Source organism: Trachemys scripta, chromosome 3 (assembly GCF_013100865.1).
Source record: "Trachemys scripta elegans isolate TJP31775 chromosome 3, CAS_Tse_1.0, whole genome shotgun sequence".
Lineage (NCBI taxonomy): Eukaryota > Metazoa > Chordata > Testudines > Emydidae > Trachemys > Trachemys scripta.
The window spans coordinates 138,034,232-138,053,000 of NC_048300.1; the positions used below are offsets into that span (position 1 = coordinate 138,034,232).

The window sequence follows — 18,769 nt, forward strand, 5'->3', positions numbered from 1 at the left end:
CCCCGCTGCCAGAGTATTTCACTGACGTGTATAGCTGCGCAGCTTGTCACTGTGGTGTGTCACTACACGTAGCTTACATACTGCCACCAGTGGCGTGTGGTGTAGACTTAGCCTTAGTAACCATAGAGGTTGGCATCCACTCACTTTTATTTAGTGAGTGCATAGTCGGCTAGTCAAGCGATGGCATCTTCAGTGGCGTGATGCAGGTATAGGCCATGCTGAACCTAGTCAGCAGGCATTCATTGACAGTGTGTGTCATCGTCTGTGTTGCACCGCAGCTGCACAAAGGGCTGTCACGAAGAACCCAGCGATACTGGTTGGCTGCACAGTGACCTTGCCCGGTCTGGAACCTGTTCAACAGGGACCATTGGCAATGGGGCAGGTCAAAACCGGGGGGCAAATTGTGAGGTTGGCGACGAGGGACTGGTTGGGGATTATAACAGATATCCATTCCTCTCGCCAGAGTGTTTCCGCCCTAACATCCTGGCGTGGCCGATGAGACCATAATGGGTGATGTGATGGCAAACGTGCAGCTGGTAGTTTAAAAAGGTCGTCGTGCAGGGTAGGCTTAAGTTGGCACATACTTTCTCCAGTAATTTGCCAGTGGCAGCCTCTCGTCTGATAGGAGGAGGAGCAATATTGCTCAGAACTGGAAGCCATGGGAGTGGAGTCGGACGCAGGGTGCCGGAAATGATACGCATGGCAGCAAGTAACTGCCAGTATCCACCAGTTTGATGTGTGACGATCGACTCCAAACTGGCGTGCAGTACTCCACCACCGAATGCTAGGTGGCAAGAGCTGATGTCTGCAAAGTTGGAGCACGAGTACCCCATGACGAACCTGCCAGTTTGCTAAGAAGATGGTTACGCGTCTTAACTTTAGTTGCTGTCTTCTTCAGGTGGGCATGGTAACTCAGTGAGTCGTCTAAGATCACACCTAGATAGACCAGTTCTACTTCATGCTTCACCTTCTGACCATCCTCTCACTGTAACAGTTTTACTAGCTACACCATGGTCATATCTTAAACTATGTATGAGAGTCAGTTCTAAAATGGGAATGGAAGACTATAAAGAAAACCAAGGACACTGACTCTCTTTTTCTTGAGGACATCTGGAGTGCTGCTGACAAAAGTAACTCATGCCCACCCAATCACTGGCATTGAAAACCACTAAGGACAGCAAATACAGGTTCCAGGTGGAAGCTCTTCCTTGGCAACTGAGTGGGCCACTGAAGAAGAAACTGCATTGAGAACAAGAAGTGGCTTTGTGATTAGAAGACCATTGTTATTCAGGGACAGATTAGTTTGTGGTGATCAGTTTTCCATCTTGTTTTATTGTCATTTAATTAAAAAAAATAAAATAATCATGAATCAGTGGATGCTGTTGAGGGTTACCATACTTCCAGGATTGCCCTGGGAGTCTCCAGTAATTAAAGATTAACCTTTAATTAAAGATTGTCAAGTGATGAAACCTCCAGGAATACATCTGACCAAAATTGGCAACCCTAATATTGTCCCTTATCATTTGACATGTGACTTTGTAACAGATCCAGGTAATGTGAAGGGGGCTATAATAAAAGGAGCCTCTGAGCAAGGGTCCAGGATCCTTGTCATCATGGTAGGAATCCAGACAGTGGTAGCTTCTTTTCTGGATGGTGTCCCTGGGTAGTGTGGCCCCTCATTTTACTTAAGTCCTTTGGTCTAGTCCCCTGGCTGTTAAGTATGTAGTAGCTTTTAAGTCCTAGGTATCAGGGAAGGTGTGGGTAGTCTGGGGTGTGAGAAAGATTGACTAGATAAATTAGGAAAAAGAATTAGGGCTTTCAGAGAATGGAGGGAGGGAGAAAGAAAGTAAAAGATATTGTAGGAAAGAAGAGTGGGGTACATGGAGTGATGCCAGGAAGGGAAAGTATGAAACAAAAGCAAAACTGAGTTAGTACTTGTCTACATATGAAAGCTAATGCGGAATAAGGCAGGGGGTTGGAATTTAAAGTGGATTAACTATTTCTCATTAACTCCACATGTGGACACACTTATTCCAGAATGAAAGTACCTTATTCCAAATCATCTTAATCCATTTTGGAAGTGGATCAGGAATAGTTATTCTGGAATAATTCCCCATGTAGAGAATCCCTTAGTGAGTTACTTTTAAAAAGTTGATTGATATGTTAAAATTAAATATAGCAAATGAACAGTAAACTGTCTAATCCTTTAATTTGCAGGGAGTGTGGTCTCAGGGACATGGTGACATGGATTTTTCACCCTGGCTAGCACATTCAGTTTTCAGGCTAGTAAGTGTTGAGTGAATTTTTCAAGCACTACACTTATATAATACCATAAATACAGTATCTTGCACTGCCATACAGTACAAGATGATACAATATAGTATAACAAAACAGTTCATATTTATTAGAAGACAGCCACCCACCCTTTAGGAGGAAGCTATTAGCTATTAGACTGATGACTTTTTCGTGATCTCTGATTGAGAATGTCGGCTCCGATCTTTTTTTTCTCTGTAATTATTAGTGAAGAAGGAATGTACCAGATTTCAAAAGTATAATTCAAGCACATGATTTAATATGAGATTTGTAAAGAGATTCAAAGTTGATAAAACTAAGATATTGGAAGGCTACTCAGAACAGCAGGAGACACAGCTCTGGTTTTTGTGTGAGAAGAGAGAACAGGCTGATGTTAAAAAAGCAGAATTAGCAGGCAACAGAGTAGAGAGAGAAAGGAACAAGAACAGTGAGTAAAGTTGGAGAGGTCCATTTAGGGCTTTAAAAATAAAATCTACTGTCCCCTGATTTTCCAAAGGCTTTTAAAGTGTTAACATTAATCTCTCAGACTCTTACTGCCTCTGAGCTGCATTTTACTGGGATACAATAAGTTCAGTAGCTAGACCAGGGAACTGGATGTTAGGGTTTTTAAATTTTATTCCTAACAGTGAAGTACCTTATTCATCTCTTCTTTTTTCCAGAGTAATGTTTTCTTATTAACCAGGGGTAATTTGAGTGTTCTGTCAGTTTTTCTCATCATATTTCAGTTTGAGGCAAACTGGAGGGGGGTTGTTTTCTACTTAACATTGTTAAATGATTATTACCAAAAAAAAAAAAATGTAGTCACAAGAATATTCTCTATTTTAGGATTTTTTTTTAACAAAAGGAATCTGATTTTTCTAATGCATTAGCTCCCCAAATTGTGTCTGCTCTTTTCTGAGCCACTGTTCATTGGCATGTTTTTTGCAGGGAACTTCACACCATGGGCCAAGTTTATCCTTAATAGATGCAGCTCTTGATTAGAATTGCATCTGCTTCCGCTAGGGCAAAATATAACCCAGTATAATGGAATGTACCACTTATTCAGTTATCCTCATGAAAAATATCTTAAGTTGGGACAGCAATTGATTATCATTCATCTTCCAGGCAATAAATAATTTATATTAAAATAAAATGTATCTTTTTCATTCCAATAAACAGGTCTCTGCAGTCTTCCTTCTACAAATAAAAGGGCTTTAGAGCTGCAAGTTTTGATTAGTACAGCTTTCTCTAAAGCACCCTTTACAAACACAGCCAATGAAAAAATATAACACTTTTTTAAAAACTGATCTTAAAATAGCTTCACTAACATTTTTGTCACCAGTCTGGATGGTAATAAATTTATCAAAATGTATGTCTCATCCACATTGGAGCCTAAACAGGGAATAACTTCACTGAAAATCTCTCTTATTATAGTTTTGATCTGTTTCAAATCTAGCTTTCAAGAGTTTTGAACCTGTCACCAGAAAATTTGATAAAGTCAATATCTGCAGTTCCTGTATCCAAAAAACGGTAAAGTGTTTACATTTTATGTTCTAATAAAATATTTTTTGTGTGTGGTGCTTAATGTTGTAGGATCTCAGTGAGCTTTAAGGGAAATATGAATACAGAAAATCAAACAGTACTGGCTAATATGAAGATTATAATTTATATTTAAATCCCAGTCAATTTTAGAGGGACATTTAACATAAATCTGGCTCACCATTTAATTTTTTTAAAAACAAGCTTTTATGAAATCTCAAAACCAACAGAATCGCTTCTGATACTTAAAAATTCAATTGAAATAAATATCCCTTTGCAGTGCCTGAAATGCAAATATTACAGCACTAAAAATCTGAAAGTGAAACTGATTGAAAATCAATATGAATGTTACTTATACAGATTAACACGGCTACCCCCTGATACTTTTATTTCTATTCTCCTGTCTGAGAGATGCAAAAAGTAAATTGGATTTTATTACAAGTGAAAGAATTCTTAATATAAGGTGTTATGTCCTCAAATTGTATACTAGGTGAATATAGTAATTAGGGGGAAAATGAAAAAATGTTAATTGTACATTTATCTATACATCACAGTAGGTTGGGCCTTTCTATAGCCAGGCACATGTTCAATAGTATCAATCTAGAAGGATCCCAGAGTTCTTTCTTTATCCTACAAATGCCTACTATCTGGCATAGAAGTGAATAGTCTCATTGATGTCAATAGGACTATTCACATGCTTAAAGTTAATCATATGTGAAAGTATTTTGCTGGATCAGAGCTCTACTGCGATAATGTTTATAGGATCAGGCCCGAAATAAAAACAGCATCACCAAAATGGAGCTGCTGCTGGAGTGGGACTGAAAACCATGAGCACATGGCATACAGCACAGCAGTTGGGATGGGGGAGTCTACTACCATTCCCTTAACCTGTGCTCAAGACAGTTTGCCTGACAAAGGAAAAAGGATTCCTTTAAACTAGTTAACCAACTAATTCCACCTATACTCCAGCTGTTCTGTAAGTAGTCTTTGCCTTATAACATCTTTTATACCCCACGAGGTGATTGAAAAATGCTAACACAACTGCATTTTCCATCCTATGATATCATTGGGAATCTGGCTAATTTCCTTAAGTCTGGCAGTCTGTCTCACATATGCAGTGTGCTGATTATACACTCGTGAAATATTGTTTGCTTATTAGACTTGGCTTTTGAAAACCACTAAAGATTACAGACATTCTGAAAAGTTTTAGGGAAGTAGTATTTTTCCACAGACTGTGTGATTGCATTATTGAATATTTCTTCCTTAGCCAGTATCTTTCAGACATCATAAATTGTTCAGTTTTGTCCTTTCTCCTTTAAATTGAACAGGAGAAGCCTCATGCACTTTATGCTTGTGTAGGTTACGCACAGTTGTCTCCAGTATCATTTACCTTTTCACTGGTCTGTCTAATAAGTATTGATATTCCTTTTTAGCAGATACTGAAATTAACAAGTGGTTATTGGAAAAGAATCTGCTAAAAGTTCCATTATGACTCAGATGAAATTGTGATGTGCTCTTGTGGTTCTTCTCAAAGGATATTGGGAACAGGCAAAACACATTTGATGCTTTTTGTTGTTTGACATGAATGCTTTGAGTGAATGCCTAAATGGAATTGTTCCATACTAAAATGGATTATTAACATTTAGTAAATTTCCCCAGCATTTCAATAGATTTTAGTAACAGCAAACTCTGTTTTACCCAATCTCAATATTTTATGTCTTTCTCTAGGCCAGTTGCTGATTTCCAGCTCTTTGTGGGTTCTGTGATAGAGAACAAGTCTAGTGATCGTTCAAAGCCAGATCTTCAGCTTCAAACTCAGAGGCTAGCAGAGAAGGTACTCTGGCACGATAAGCTTCTTTATTTGATACAATAACAAGCTTATTAGGAAAAGGAAATGTAGCAAATTCCTTAGAGAAAATGGTACTCACACACAAACAGCTCCTACTGATTCCAGTGACAGCTGCACCCATTTGACTGAGTGCAACATAACAGCAGCCATTTGTCCCAATTGAACATGACCTCTTCATGGGAAATTAGAGAAACAGTGTTAGATAAGAGTACTATAAATGTCACAGTTTGATTTAAAACAAAAATAACTTGGGAGTAATTAATTTTTCAGTGTGACATTGAGAAGTGAAGTCTAAAGTGTATAAAGTCCATTCTGAGTCCATACTACTTAATATTCTCATTAATGGTTTAGAGGATTCCATAGATTATAGTGAGATAAAAATGCTGAACTCGGCGGACCATGCAATTGAATTTCTATGGATATAATTCCTAAGCTGTAAAAATATAAATATATTAGTAGCCCTGTACTACTGGTTTCCAGATCAAGAATAAGAAATTGAGCCCACAAAGTTGAGACACACCAAAGAGGCAAGTCAAATCTGTAAATGATACAAAGCTGATAAGTATCACAAATACTTGAGCAAATAGAATTATAATGGGATATGATCTTAATATACTGGAAAAATTGATTACCATAAAAAAATGAGATTCACTAAAAGTGAATGTAAACTAATATGCATAATACACGCATAGAAAGCCGTGTGTAAATACTACAGAAGGATGTTGTTGTGCAAGATTGAATGCATTGCCCGTGAAGTTTTATCACAAAACAAGTAAATATTAAGAATGAGTTATACTGATAGTGTCACATCAAAACGACTGGAGTAAAAGTCCAGTAAAAACAACTGGAGTAATGACTGAGTGTTGGCTAGGCCTCATTGGGATACTGTATTCAGTTTTGACACTAGACTTCTGACAGACTGGAGGGAGTTCAGAGGAAAGCAGCAAAAACAAGAGGTTTAGCAAGTGAAACTCTGAGGGAAAGTGACAAAATCTGGGAAAGAGATGAGATGATTGAGGGAAGATGTAACAGGTACTGTGGCCAAGGAATGCTTTGTGCATCTCATAGATGAAGAGACAAAGGCCTAAAACCTGCTCTGATTTACACTGGTTGCCCGTAGCCTCAGGGGACTATTCTGGTAGCTGGGGATCAGCTGAGAATAAAGGAGTCCACCCAACCTCTTACACTGGTGGCAAACAAAAGGTTGGTGGGAGCCAATATCACTGCTGTACACCACCTAAGAATACCCCTATGTGTGGAGAATCCTCCAGTGGCCAGCTAAAATGGTTTTAAGGCAGCTTAAAAGCACACATAAGTATCTGTATATCTAAGAAGGGTAGAATGCAAATTACAATTGAACTAGAACAGAGATGGGATTAAAACACTGAGATATACAGTCTATAAAATCAGCAGGGTGTCAAAATAAGGGATTAGATAAAAACAGGCACCTCGTCAAGACTATAAATGTATACAAATGGAAGAAGTTTAGGAGCAAAAATTGGTGAAATAGACTGCCTTGCAATCAACAAGGTTTTTGATATAATAGGCATTATAGGGAAGTGGTGGAATGACAAAAACCATTAGAGGCACTGTAATACCTGGTTACAAACTAGGCAGGAAGGATAGACTAGGCCAAAGAAGTGGGAGAATAAAAATGTATCTCAAGGATTCCATAGATTATAGTAAGATAAAAATGCTGAACTCGGCGGACCATGCAATTGAATCTCCATGGATATAATTCCTAAGCTGTAAAAATATAAATGTATTAGTAGCCCTGTACTACTGGTCTCCAGATCAAGAATAAGAAATTGAGCCCACAAAGTTGAGACACACCAAAGAGGCAAGTAAAATCTAACAAAATGAGACTAGTGGGAGACTTCAGCTGCCCACGGGTTAATTGGTCAAATGGCACAGTAGGATAAAGAAACAATTTCTTGATTCTTTGGAACGCTTCTTAGAACAGCTAGTTCTAGAGCACACAAGAGGTTATTCTTGATTAAGTTTTAAGTAACACATGAGCTAATTCAAGAAATGAAAGTGGCTGAGCTATTAAGTAAGAATGATCACAATATAAGTAAGGTTCAACATCCAAGGGGAAGGTAAAGCACCGCACAAGTGACACAGTGACACTAAACTTTAGAAAGGGAGAGTTCAATTAGAGGAGGAGGCTGGCAAAAAGACCCTATAAAAAGTAAAGGAAGTAAATTAGAGATGGCATGGTTGCTCCTTTAAGAAAAATAGACCCTCACAAGGCATGCATGCTGCTGAGCAAAAATAGAACTTGAACGGCAAGGAGTAAACCAGTATGGCTAAATGGTAAGGTTTGAGAGGCTATTTGAACCATCCAGAAAGCCTTCAAAATTTGGAAGCCTGATCCTAGTGTAGCCAGAAAACAGGAGCATGAATTAAGGAGGCATGTAGTAAGATAGTAAGAAATTAGAAGGGCTAGAATTAATTTCAAAGAGTATATATAACAAACAACCGGAGACTCTTTAAATACATCAGAAGCAGGAAGCCTGCAAAAGAATCAGTGGGTCTGCTGGATCAGTAACTGTTAAAGAGAACAAATAAAGAAGGTAAGGACATTGCTGAAAAGCTAAATAATTTCTCTGCACCAGTCTTCATTTCTGAGATGTTGTGGAGATCCCTATGCTGAATCTTTTCTGGTAATAAAGATGGGGTGCACTCTGAGGCTGAGGTGACAGAAGAGCAGTTGGCACAATTAGATGATTTAAAATGCAATAAATCTCTAGGCCCAGATGGTACCTCCATGATTTCTGAAAGAGGCCAGTACCAGATGCATACAAGGAAGATGGAAGACACCCGCAGAAGGCAGATGTGGGATAATCTGCCCCCCATATTATATCTCATCCTGATCTCTAATAATCAGAGACTGGCTTAAATCCTGAAGCATGATTTAATATCCCTTCCAAAATATTTTTTACATTAATTTTAATAAATCTGAATGTTCTTGATATTCACAGCCCAGTCTTTTCAATCTCTCTTCATATGAAAGTTTTTCCAGGCCTCTGATTGTTCACATTACTATTCTCTGAACCCCTCTAGTTCTGCAATATCCTTTTTCAGATGGGGCAACTAGTATTGGACATTGCAGATGAGGCTATACCAGTGGTGGACAACCTGCGGCCCGTCAGGGTAATCCGCTGGTGGGCCGCAGGACAGTTGGTTTACATTGACCGTTCGTAGGCACGGATGCCTGCAGCTCCCAATGGCCCTGGGGTCCACTGCTGCTGCTCCCCCGTCGACTCCGCCTCTTGCCACGGTGGAGTACGGTGGAGATGGTTTGGAAATAATGAACGCAAGTCTACCTTTCTATGGGGGGAGGCGGGGGGATTTATTAGATGACCCACTGTACATCCCTTCCATCCTAAATGATTCCATCCAAAATAGTATTGCATGTCTAATGAAGAACACGATTTATTCACCTGTTTTTATGTGTTTTTTAGCTAAAATGTGATACGGTAGTGAGTGAAATCAGCACTGGTCCAGGAACAGTGAACTTCACAATAAATAAGGAATTATTAGCAAAGGTAAGTTTTTTAATACATGCGAAATATTAACAATAATGACAAAATTAGCCCCTCTACATAGAAATGAAAAACATCTACTGTAGTCTTAGTGTAGAACGTTACATTCAAAACATTCATTGTTTCTGTTTGAAAACCATATATTCCCTCTCTCTAAGGATTGACTAAACAGCTGTCTTTTATTATGCATGCTGAGAATTTGGAATCACGTTCACAAAGATCTCTTCTTAAAAATATAAGGAAGTCGTTTCTCTGCCATTACAAGAGCATAAAATATTTCTGTTGAAGAGCAATTCAGTTTCTGTGTTTCTGCATTAGCGGCCTTTAACTGTTTCTGTGGAATCCTCGTATTCTTCGTTAAAATCTTTGCTCTTCATGGATGTATCATACCCTTCAGCAAGCTCTCTCAGTATCTGTAGCCCAACATGCTAAATTTTTGGGACACTGAAATTTCTGTGACAGACAAGTATATACAAAAACGTATTTTTACTGAGCTAATGCAATTCTTTTTTATATATTGAATTAAATAAAAATCTCAATTTTTAATGTTTTTCAATGTATTTTAGTCACCCCTCATAATTACAAGGGACAAAGATGCAAAATGCAAGGTGGTGCAAAATGTTGTGGGGTGAGGGGCCCACTAATCCTAACCTAACCCTACCTCTGAAGTTTCTTCCTTAGCCCTCTAACCTGAGTGACAAATGGTGATATTAGTGGAAATCCGGCTTTTCTGATTTTCACCAAAATCAATGGGGCCTAGAAAATTCCCTGAAATTTTGGAGTTGATGGGATGCAGTTTTCAAAAATTGTTGTTACAGATGGACATATCAAAATGCCATGGGGTTGAGTGTGGGGCCTTTGCTTTGTCTGGCCAGCTATGCATATAACCCTCAGTGGGATTGCTTATATGCTTAAAAGCTGCAGGATTAAGCTCTTAGGCAATTATTAAAACATTAAAAAAATTCTTTGTTGATTGCTCTTTTTCTGTTGATGAAGTACTTTTCCAAGCCATTTTTTTTTTCTTGCTTTTTAGACTGTGTTGCAGCAGGTATTTAAAGATGGCTCAGAATATGGAATAAAAAGTGAACTTTTCTCTACGCTTCCCAGAAGAAAGATAGTGGTTGAGTTTAGGTGAGTACATGGGTGAAGTCCTTTTACAAGAATCAATAAAATACCTTATTAATAATAAAGGTGATACTGCTGCATTGTTATATGTATGGTATTCAACTACATTAGTACATGGGTAACTTATTTGCAAATACAACATAAATCATATTTGGGGCTTTTTCCCCCCTAGAACTGTTAAGTATATCATCACTATTTAGTGTTTTAGTTCAAGCCTTGATTTGACCCTCATTAAGAATGCTCTGATTTGGAGGATGATAGTCTTTTTTGTTTTAATTAATTCTGTTATGAAGAAACTAAAGCTGAATTTTCAGCCTTTAGCCTCCATTTTTTTAGGTTTTAATTGAGCTTCAGTTGTTGTGGGTGCTGTTCTGCACCAACAGTTATTTGCACCTGCAATTTAGATCACTTTGATGCCTACATCCAAGATTTTCAGGAGCAATCAAGCATTTGGATGTCTAAATGTCCTAAACTGCAGGCACAAAACTACTGGTGCAAAATTGTGTCTCCAGTTATTTGTTCCTGAAAAAACAGATACCTGGTTAAGACTCTTTATTTCCTTTATATTTGTGCTGTATTCTGGTTTGCTTGCTCACTTGTGCATCTTCCACCAGCTGGTTAGGTTGGCAACTGAACAGCAAAGGTATTGTCAGGTCAGAAATAAGTAGTTGGCTGTTTAAAATTTTGGGCTTGATGTTCAGACCCAGGCCTGAATATTTTTTTCAGGCACAAATAATTGTGAGCACAATTTTGTGTCCACAAACAATGGACTTCGGTCTGAAAATCTGGCTCAAAATTATAAAAAGACCCATTTGCCTTATCTTTGTTGTGCTGCAACCTGGACAACCTGCCAGCAGAGGGAGCACAAGAGAACTAGCAAATCAAGGATAGTACAGGTGTCCAGGAGGAGTAAACTTTAAATGCCCTGAGGTTAATTAATCTAAATGATTCTGACTTACAAATGAGGAAGTAAATGAAACCACTTTGGCTTGTTCTCACCTGGGGTGGGGAGTGTGTGTGTGGGTTTTTGGGTTTTAAAATATTTACCAGAGCTCTGCTCTGGTGGGGTTCGACTGAATTTAATCCCTGTAGATAATAATACTTGATTGCAGTTACTTGGAGTTGGTATTTGAAAGGGAGTATGCCCTGAAGGGCATGCACTCTGGGTAGGGCTTTGTATGAGAGCCTTGCGATGGAGTCACATTTACTCCTAGGAAGGGAGGTATTGTGTAAAAGTGAAGGTCTGTTGTGAAAAATCCATACTTGCATAATTTTTATAGCGTGACAGAGCATGGTGTGAGTACTTCGTTATCTACTTAGGATTGTATTTGAAAATTGGATACTAATTGGGAAGGCAACACTTTTTTTTTTTTTTTTTTAATGCCTTGCTCTCTGGAGCAAAATTGGGACCTGGATCCCAGCTCATAATTAGATCAGCCTGGGAATTTTCTTGGAAAGGGTGGCAACTGTGTTTTTCTTTAGCACTTTTCAGGACATGGGAAGAGTGTAGCGACTGTGTGGATGTTTGTTAGGGGAGACAATGGTCTGGCAGTTCTGTTTTGTACAGTCAACAAATGTTAACTGTGGGTATTTATTGCAGTTCACCCAATATTGCCAAAAAGTTTCATGTAGGACACCTGCGTTCCACGATAATAGGTAAGTACACATTTAACTACAGCCTAGAAAATCATCTGTATCTCCTCTATGGAGTTCAATAGAAAATCCTATTGAATTTCATTCCTATAGTGGAAAGGCCATGTCAGGCCAACCTTATGTTTAATAAGAACCTCCTACCAATTAAACAGTGAAGGAAGGGAGTAAATAACAAAAACTCAGTCCGTTACTGACAGATTTATTAATGAGCACATCCTAGAAAGACACTGATAGAAGCCTTTGTTGATATATTTTGAGTCTTTTTAAGGGTAACTTTCATTTCCGGTTTTTCCAGTTGTCTTAGAAGTTGTCTGACATCAGGTTTGTTTGTAATTCGTTAACTACTATATATCAATATTGCTGTCATGGTGGTTGTGGGCCCAGTTCTGCCCTCAAATATATGGGATAAAACTCTCGTTGACTCCTGTACATAACTGAATAGTTGTGTGTGTGTTTGCTGCTCAACACTCCAATGGCACAAGAGCTATTAAGTGAAATTTTAGCTTCATTGTTTTTTCTCTTTCAGTATTTCCCCATATCAGTGTATAAAGTGCTACTTGACTGACAAGGATCACTGTCTGCACTTCATCTATTGAGTTAATACTGCATCCAACCGTTCTGTAACCATGTAATTGTTAGCTAAGTGATACAAGGTGTCATAGCTCCTCCTTTTCACACCATCTCCTGTGGGGAGGACCATTCTCCCAAATAATCCTATAGATCACTGTCTACACAGAAGGGATGAAATAAACTGAATAGAATGAATGAATCTAATAGAAAATTGTGGTTGGGTGCTGTAACATGGTGTCAGGGTAAAAGTTCTGGGAGAAAGCCACAGAGCTCTGCAGCTGCGTCACCCTGATATCAGACCAGATGGGTCCATTTATATTCCTGCATCGGAGCTAAAAGGTGTAAACCCCTTTAAAGCAGGGGAAACCAGGGGCAGGGACACAGAAGTTAAGCAAGGAAAAATCCTAAGAACAGCCCAGCTCAGGAGAAAGATGAGGTTGAGGGTTTTTTTGCATTTTAATTACAGTAATATTAAAAGCAAGCTTCAGGAAGGGGTTAAGACTGGACCCTGTCTCGTGGGTAAAATGTGTTAGGAGCCGGGTTGGAGTGCAGCCTGTTTACAGATTCTGTGGTGGTTCGAGCACAGCACTGGAAATCATGAGTTTTTGGTTCTTTTCTCAGCTTTGCCACTGACACGCTCGGTGAACTTGGGCAATCACTTAACTTCTTTGTGTCTGTTTGCCTATCTGAAAAATGGGGTGGGGGACTGATATAGTCTACAGTGGTGTTGTGAGGATGCACTGAAGCTTGAAAGCATTTTGTGATGGTCAGCTGAAGAGCACCATATAAACATAAAATATTATGTTTATTTTCTGTATTACAATGAATGAATATACAGCACCTTCCAAGTGGACAAAAAACCCCACAAGGCCTGTAAGAATTAACGGTCTGATTCATTTCAGCAAGAAATTTGGTAGAACAGTACATTTTATTGGATTTGTAATGAGGAGGGAATGCAGATTGTATCAAAACAAAACTAGTATTAAGAATGAGAGAACACTTACTGTTTTGAGTAATAATAATAATTTTGATTGATTACCAGGGAATTTTGTAGCGAACCTCAAAGAAGCACTTGGACATCAAGTAACAAGAATAAATTACCTTGGAGACTGGGGCATGCAGTTTGGTATGTTTATTTTCTCTTTCACAAATAACATTATTTAGGCTTACAACCTCAATTTCTTGCTGCCTCACTGGATTTGACTATAGCAAAGATTAATAATTGGACAGGCTCATGCTGCCAAAACAAGTTATAGACAATAAGTGAACGGTTACAGCTGTTGTGTATATATCCTAATATTGAATTCTTTTGTCATGCAAAACCCTTCATGACTTTGGGAGTTTAGCTTGTGTAAGGACTACAGGAGACCGAACCCACTGTATTCAATTTATTTACCTCACACTTGTAGACATAACTATAGAATAAATTTCTTATTTTGTGAAACAGTAGAGGAATTTGCATTCATATTGCACATTTGCTCTCCTCTCCTACACTCTGTTTTGTGCCTTTAACTTATCAAACCCCTTTAGGCCCATCCTTACTAATGTACAAAACTATGCATGGTTGATGATAATTACAAATCCCCGTTTGCCAGAGCTGCTATTAAAATCAAACATCTGAAAAATGTTCAAATAGCTGCTATTTAAAAAGTGCGTGAAGAAAGGAGAGGGTAATATCAATATCAATTTTACCCCCACAGTTGTAGAAGCAAGGACTGAAAATTATACTGTTCTGGAATCTAAGATGGTCAAATGTTTGTTCTTGCACCAATGACTGCCCTAATGTCTCATATCACATGAGCCACCATGACTATAAACATTTATTTTATAGCATAGGAGAGCTGAGATTCATTCCAAGCTTCACAGTAGTAAATAGCATCATTTTTTAACCCTATCAGTCTGAAAGACATCAAACCTTAATGTCACCGTACTTTTGCCCCTCCACTTCCACCCCCTCCAAAAGAGCTATTTGTGATAGTTTTCTAGAGGTTTTAAAAAGGTATTTGTGCTAACTTTCTTTTACTCTGAGGTTGGGTATACTCATGGTAGCTTTGAAGACAGATGGATTAAAAAAAATAGTGCCAACAAAATTTTTGTTTAAAAAATAAAAAGCAGACACAACTATTTTTCTAAAATGTGTGGCATAAATAAAATACACCTCTACCCCGATATAACGCGACCCAATATAACACGAATTCGGATATAACGCGGTAAAGCAGTGCTCGGGGGGAGCGGGGCTGCGCACTCCAGCGGATCAAAGCAAGTTCGATATAACACGGTTTCACCTATAACGCGGTAAGATTTTTTGGCTCCCGAGGACAGCTTTATATCAAGGTAGAGGTGTAGTTGTGTGTCTTGGTACATTTATGGCATTCGGTTAACACCCAAAATCATACTAATAAAACTTCTATGCCCCTGCATATCATTGTATTTAATCTCCTCTATGTAGATGATGCATATATTAAATGCCAGCCCTGCACAATTCTACTTGTCCACTTGTTTGGGACAAGTATCTTTTTGTTTGGTAGGTTGGTTTGTTTTGGACAGATGAGAAAAATATTAGTGTATTCATAATCCTTACGTGGATGGGTGGATATTTTCACATGCCAGTTTTACAAGGCAACTTAATTGAATTTTCTGACACTTTAAAATCTGGTAACAAATATTTTGCTTTTTGTCATGTTATTGCAACCAAGCCTCTATAAACTGAGCCCTGTGGAATTTAATGAGGGATACTTGTGTAATGAGTTGCCTTAAAATTAGACGAACTTCATAGTTACGTGTTTTATTTTATTCCTTTGATATGACTTCATCATTTTTTTTCTTAAAGTAGACACTGCAACAATATTTAAATAGCAAAATAAAATCTAGTTAAGGGTGCTTTTCCCTACTGTGCTTATCTGCTCTGTTCTTGAGCAGTAAATAGTTTGATTGCAGAATGGTGCTCTCAGAGAACTTTGAATTACAGGGATTTGATATATTGCTGCATATATCTTGATGTCAGGAAAGGAAGCTGAAGAGCATATTGTGTACATGGGAACCTTCAATCTAAAGCATAGCTGGTGGGTCATATTTTTGAGCTACTAGTTTTAACTGTCCCTTTTAAAACAGATGTTCTCTTATATTGCCCTATTCAATTCCAATATTTAACAGCTTTTATAAAGGATGTGACCACGGTTCACAAAATTATAGCTCAGGAATTTTATTATAATGGTACTTCCCAGAAGCACCACTATAGTTAACGATCTGTCAGCATTTCTATTATAACCACCATTTACAAGGAGTTTATAACTTAGCCTTCTAAATAGTATCCAGCTGAAACTTGGCAGACAAGTTCCCAGCCAAGAGGCAATTTTTAAAATATAAAACTGAATTTAAATGGGATTAGCCCTTTTTTATTTTTTTTTCCAGGATATTGTCTTGCTTCCCTTATTAAACTCCTCCTAGGACCTCTATTGTAATCTCTGTGCTTCCAACAGGAACTGGATGAGACTCTTTTGGAGTACTTCCTTTATCAGCTGGAGAGGTTATTCCAAAGTGGTACACACTCTCCCTCTTCAGGGATACATGTACCATCTCCCCAGCAGTCCTAGTCCTTGACAGCTCAGAGGGAATGTGGATTTAAAATCAACCCCAACTCTCCTGAATGGCTGCAGAGGCATGTAGACAAGTTCTTTTGATTTAAAGATGAGGAAAGGACTTGAATTTCTCAGCCTTTGAGGCAATCTTTGGGCAGTTCTAAAGCCTCTCAGGTGATCTAGTTCAAACAGGAATTAATTCAGGGAAGTCCTATAGCCTGTGTTTATACAGGAGGGCAGACTAGATGATCACAGTGGTTCTGTTTAGCCTTATAATCTATGAATGTTTGGGCAATTCTAAAACCAAACCAGATACATTTAAAGAAATAATCAAGTCATGCAACTTCATGGGTTTGATTCACACTAGGGTCTGTGGTGACTACACACAACAGAGAGACTAGCGGAGAGTCTCAGGTAGCAGAAGGTGCTCACGGAAGAGGGTTGTGGCAGTGCAACATGTCTGCAGCCTGTTGGTCTCTCAAGACCGCTGCTAAAGTGGTTGGTATTGGTGAGAGAGGGAGCATGACCAGGGACCTTTGGGGATATGCTGTCACAAGGCATCCTGTGGAACCCTAGATGTAGTTTAAAGCTATCTTTCCACAGTGGAACTGTCGGGGTGGTAGTAGGGAAAACACCTCAAATGAATGTCCTTTTGGGTTCTGCCGCCCCAGCTACATGTGCTGCAATATGTGGGCACGCTAAGTAGTTCAGTTTTCTTGCTTTTATTGGGTTCAGGCAGACCCTTCATGTCATTCTGAGGTAGAAATTGTTACATTTAAATGCTAATGTATGGGTTTAAAAAAAATAAAAATAAATAAGCCTACTTTTTTTTTTTTTCCTTCACTCTCCTTGCAATATTGTAATGCCTGTGGTTATAATCAACTGGGGCTTGAAAAATCCATTCTCTTACTCACTACTTGTGGAAAATAGGAAACTTTCTCTGGAGAGTGGGGGGACAAATGCCATCAGCTTCTGCAGAATAGAAGAATGTATTTAAAAAAAAAAAAATGAAGGGTACGGTTCACTGGTGCTATGACTGCTTTGCAGCACTAAACCTGACTGAACTGGCTGATTCAGATGGGTTTGCAGCAGTTTTGTGTCACTAGAATAGCCGTTGGAGCAGACTGTTGACCTTGACCCTAAGTTTTTGCCCTTATGGCTCCAGAGGTAACTTTTCAAACAAGAAGGGAGCATTGTCCTCATTCTGTAGACAGGAAGCCCCAATGTTTGTGCTGCGGCTCATATTTTTCCTAAGCTGCAGCGGAGTGAAAGCTGACCAGAGTCTGATCGACTTTCACTGTTGGGAATGCTAAAGAAACTGATAATTTGGTCAATTTCACTCTGCTGCCCCGTGGCAACAGGAGAGGTGGGGCATGGGAGCTATTCACTGGGAAGGAAGACCCAAAACAAAAGTGTGAATAGAGTAGTGGAGATCAGACTCTTGGAGTGGTCCAGAAGCTGGTGGAGGAGTAATCATGGCAGCCAGATGACTTTGGTGTGAGGAATAGGGAAGCACCTTCTTTCCAGCATGACATAGGGGTTTGGTGTGTGGGCTTCAGATTTTAGACAGCTTCTAGCTAAATGCTGATGTGAAAGATGGATCCCTGAAGCAGGTTCCAGGGTTAGGAATTCCAGCAGCTGTGGTGTTGGGAGGGACTTCTCATTAGAAGGATCATCCCTGTCTTTTATACCAGTCTTTGCCTATTATGGTTTTTCAAGCACTGGAATAATCAATTTCTTTTCTGTGTCTGTTGTAGCAGACACAATTATGTTTTTAAAATATTTTGGCATGTTTTCCTTTCATTACTTATAATGCTAAGAAATAGATTTGGTTGTACAAAGCTTTTAATCCAGATATAATACATACTGGTCTGTTTTCTAATGTCTTATTTTATTAATTATTACTTATTCTAGGTTTACTGGGAGCTGGTTTCCAACAGTTTGGCAATGAAGAAGAGCTACAGTCCAATCCTTTACAACACCTCTTTGAGGTAAGTTGGTTCAAAAGTTATCAAATAATATTAGCAATATTCTTTCAACATAGTTATTAGCTCTTATATGTATGAAAGCATATGTCTTCAAAACAAAAAGCTTTAAAACATTTGTTATTTAAGCTATATTATGCTCCACTGGAAAAAAAGCAGCATTTATAGAGCTAAAATACCTTCTATTGTTCTTAAGAACATGAGAACTGCGATACTGGGTCAGACCAATGGTCTGTCTAGCCCTGTATCCTGTCCCTGAGAGCAGCCAGTACCGGAGTTTCGGGGGAATGTACAGAGAGGACAGTTGGAGTGATCTACCCCTGTTTTCCCCTCTTGGCTTCTGGCAGTCAGAGGTTTAGAATCACCTCAAGCATGGGGTTATATTCCCTGACCATCTTGGCTAATTGCCATTGATGGACATATCCTCCATGAATCTATCTAATTCTTTTTGGAACACAGTTATACTTCTGGCCATCACAACATCCCCTGGCAATGAGTTCCACAGGTTAGTTGTGCCTTGTGTAAAAAAGTACTTCCTCTTGTTTGTATTAAACCTGCTTCTTATTAATTTCATTGGATGCCGCCTGGTTTGTATATTATGGGAAAGGGTAAAAGTGAGGTTTTTACCCA

General features: G+C 38.7%; 1 protein-coding gene across 3 annotated transcripts in view; it reads left to right on the forward strand.

The window, feature by feature from the left end:
- The window catches only part of RARS2 (arginyl-tRNA synthetase 2, mitochondrial), a 55,934-nt gene that overhangs the window by 4,150 nt on the left and 33,015 nt on the right, over positions 1-18,769 (forward strand). For 2 of the 3 annotated variants that reach the window (XM_034766065.1, XM_034766066.1), the window contains exons 2-9: positions 2,218-2,286; positions 3,749-3,822; positions 5,560-5,665; positions 9,148-9,231; positions 10,262-10,359; positions 11,954-12,009; positions 13,619-13,702; positions 18,069-18,145. In XM_034766065.1, coding sequence (XP_034621956.1) covers positions 2,218-2,286; positions 3,749-3,822; positions 5,560-5,665; positions 9,148-9,231; positions 10,262-10,359; positions 11,954-12,009; positions 13,619-13,702; positions 18,069-18,145 — 648 coding nt within the window. The remainder of the gene's footprint in view (positions 1-2,217; positions 2,287-3,748; positions 3,823-5,559; positions 5,666-9,147; positions 9,232-10,261; positions 10,360-11,953; positions 12,010-13,618; positions 13,703-18,068; positions 18,146-18,769) is intronic. The other variant, XM_034766067.1, reaches the window with a different exon arrangement.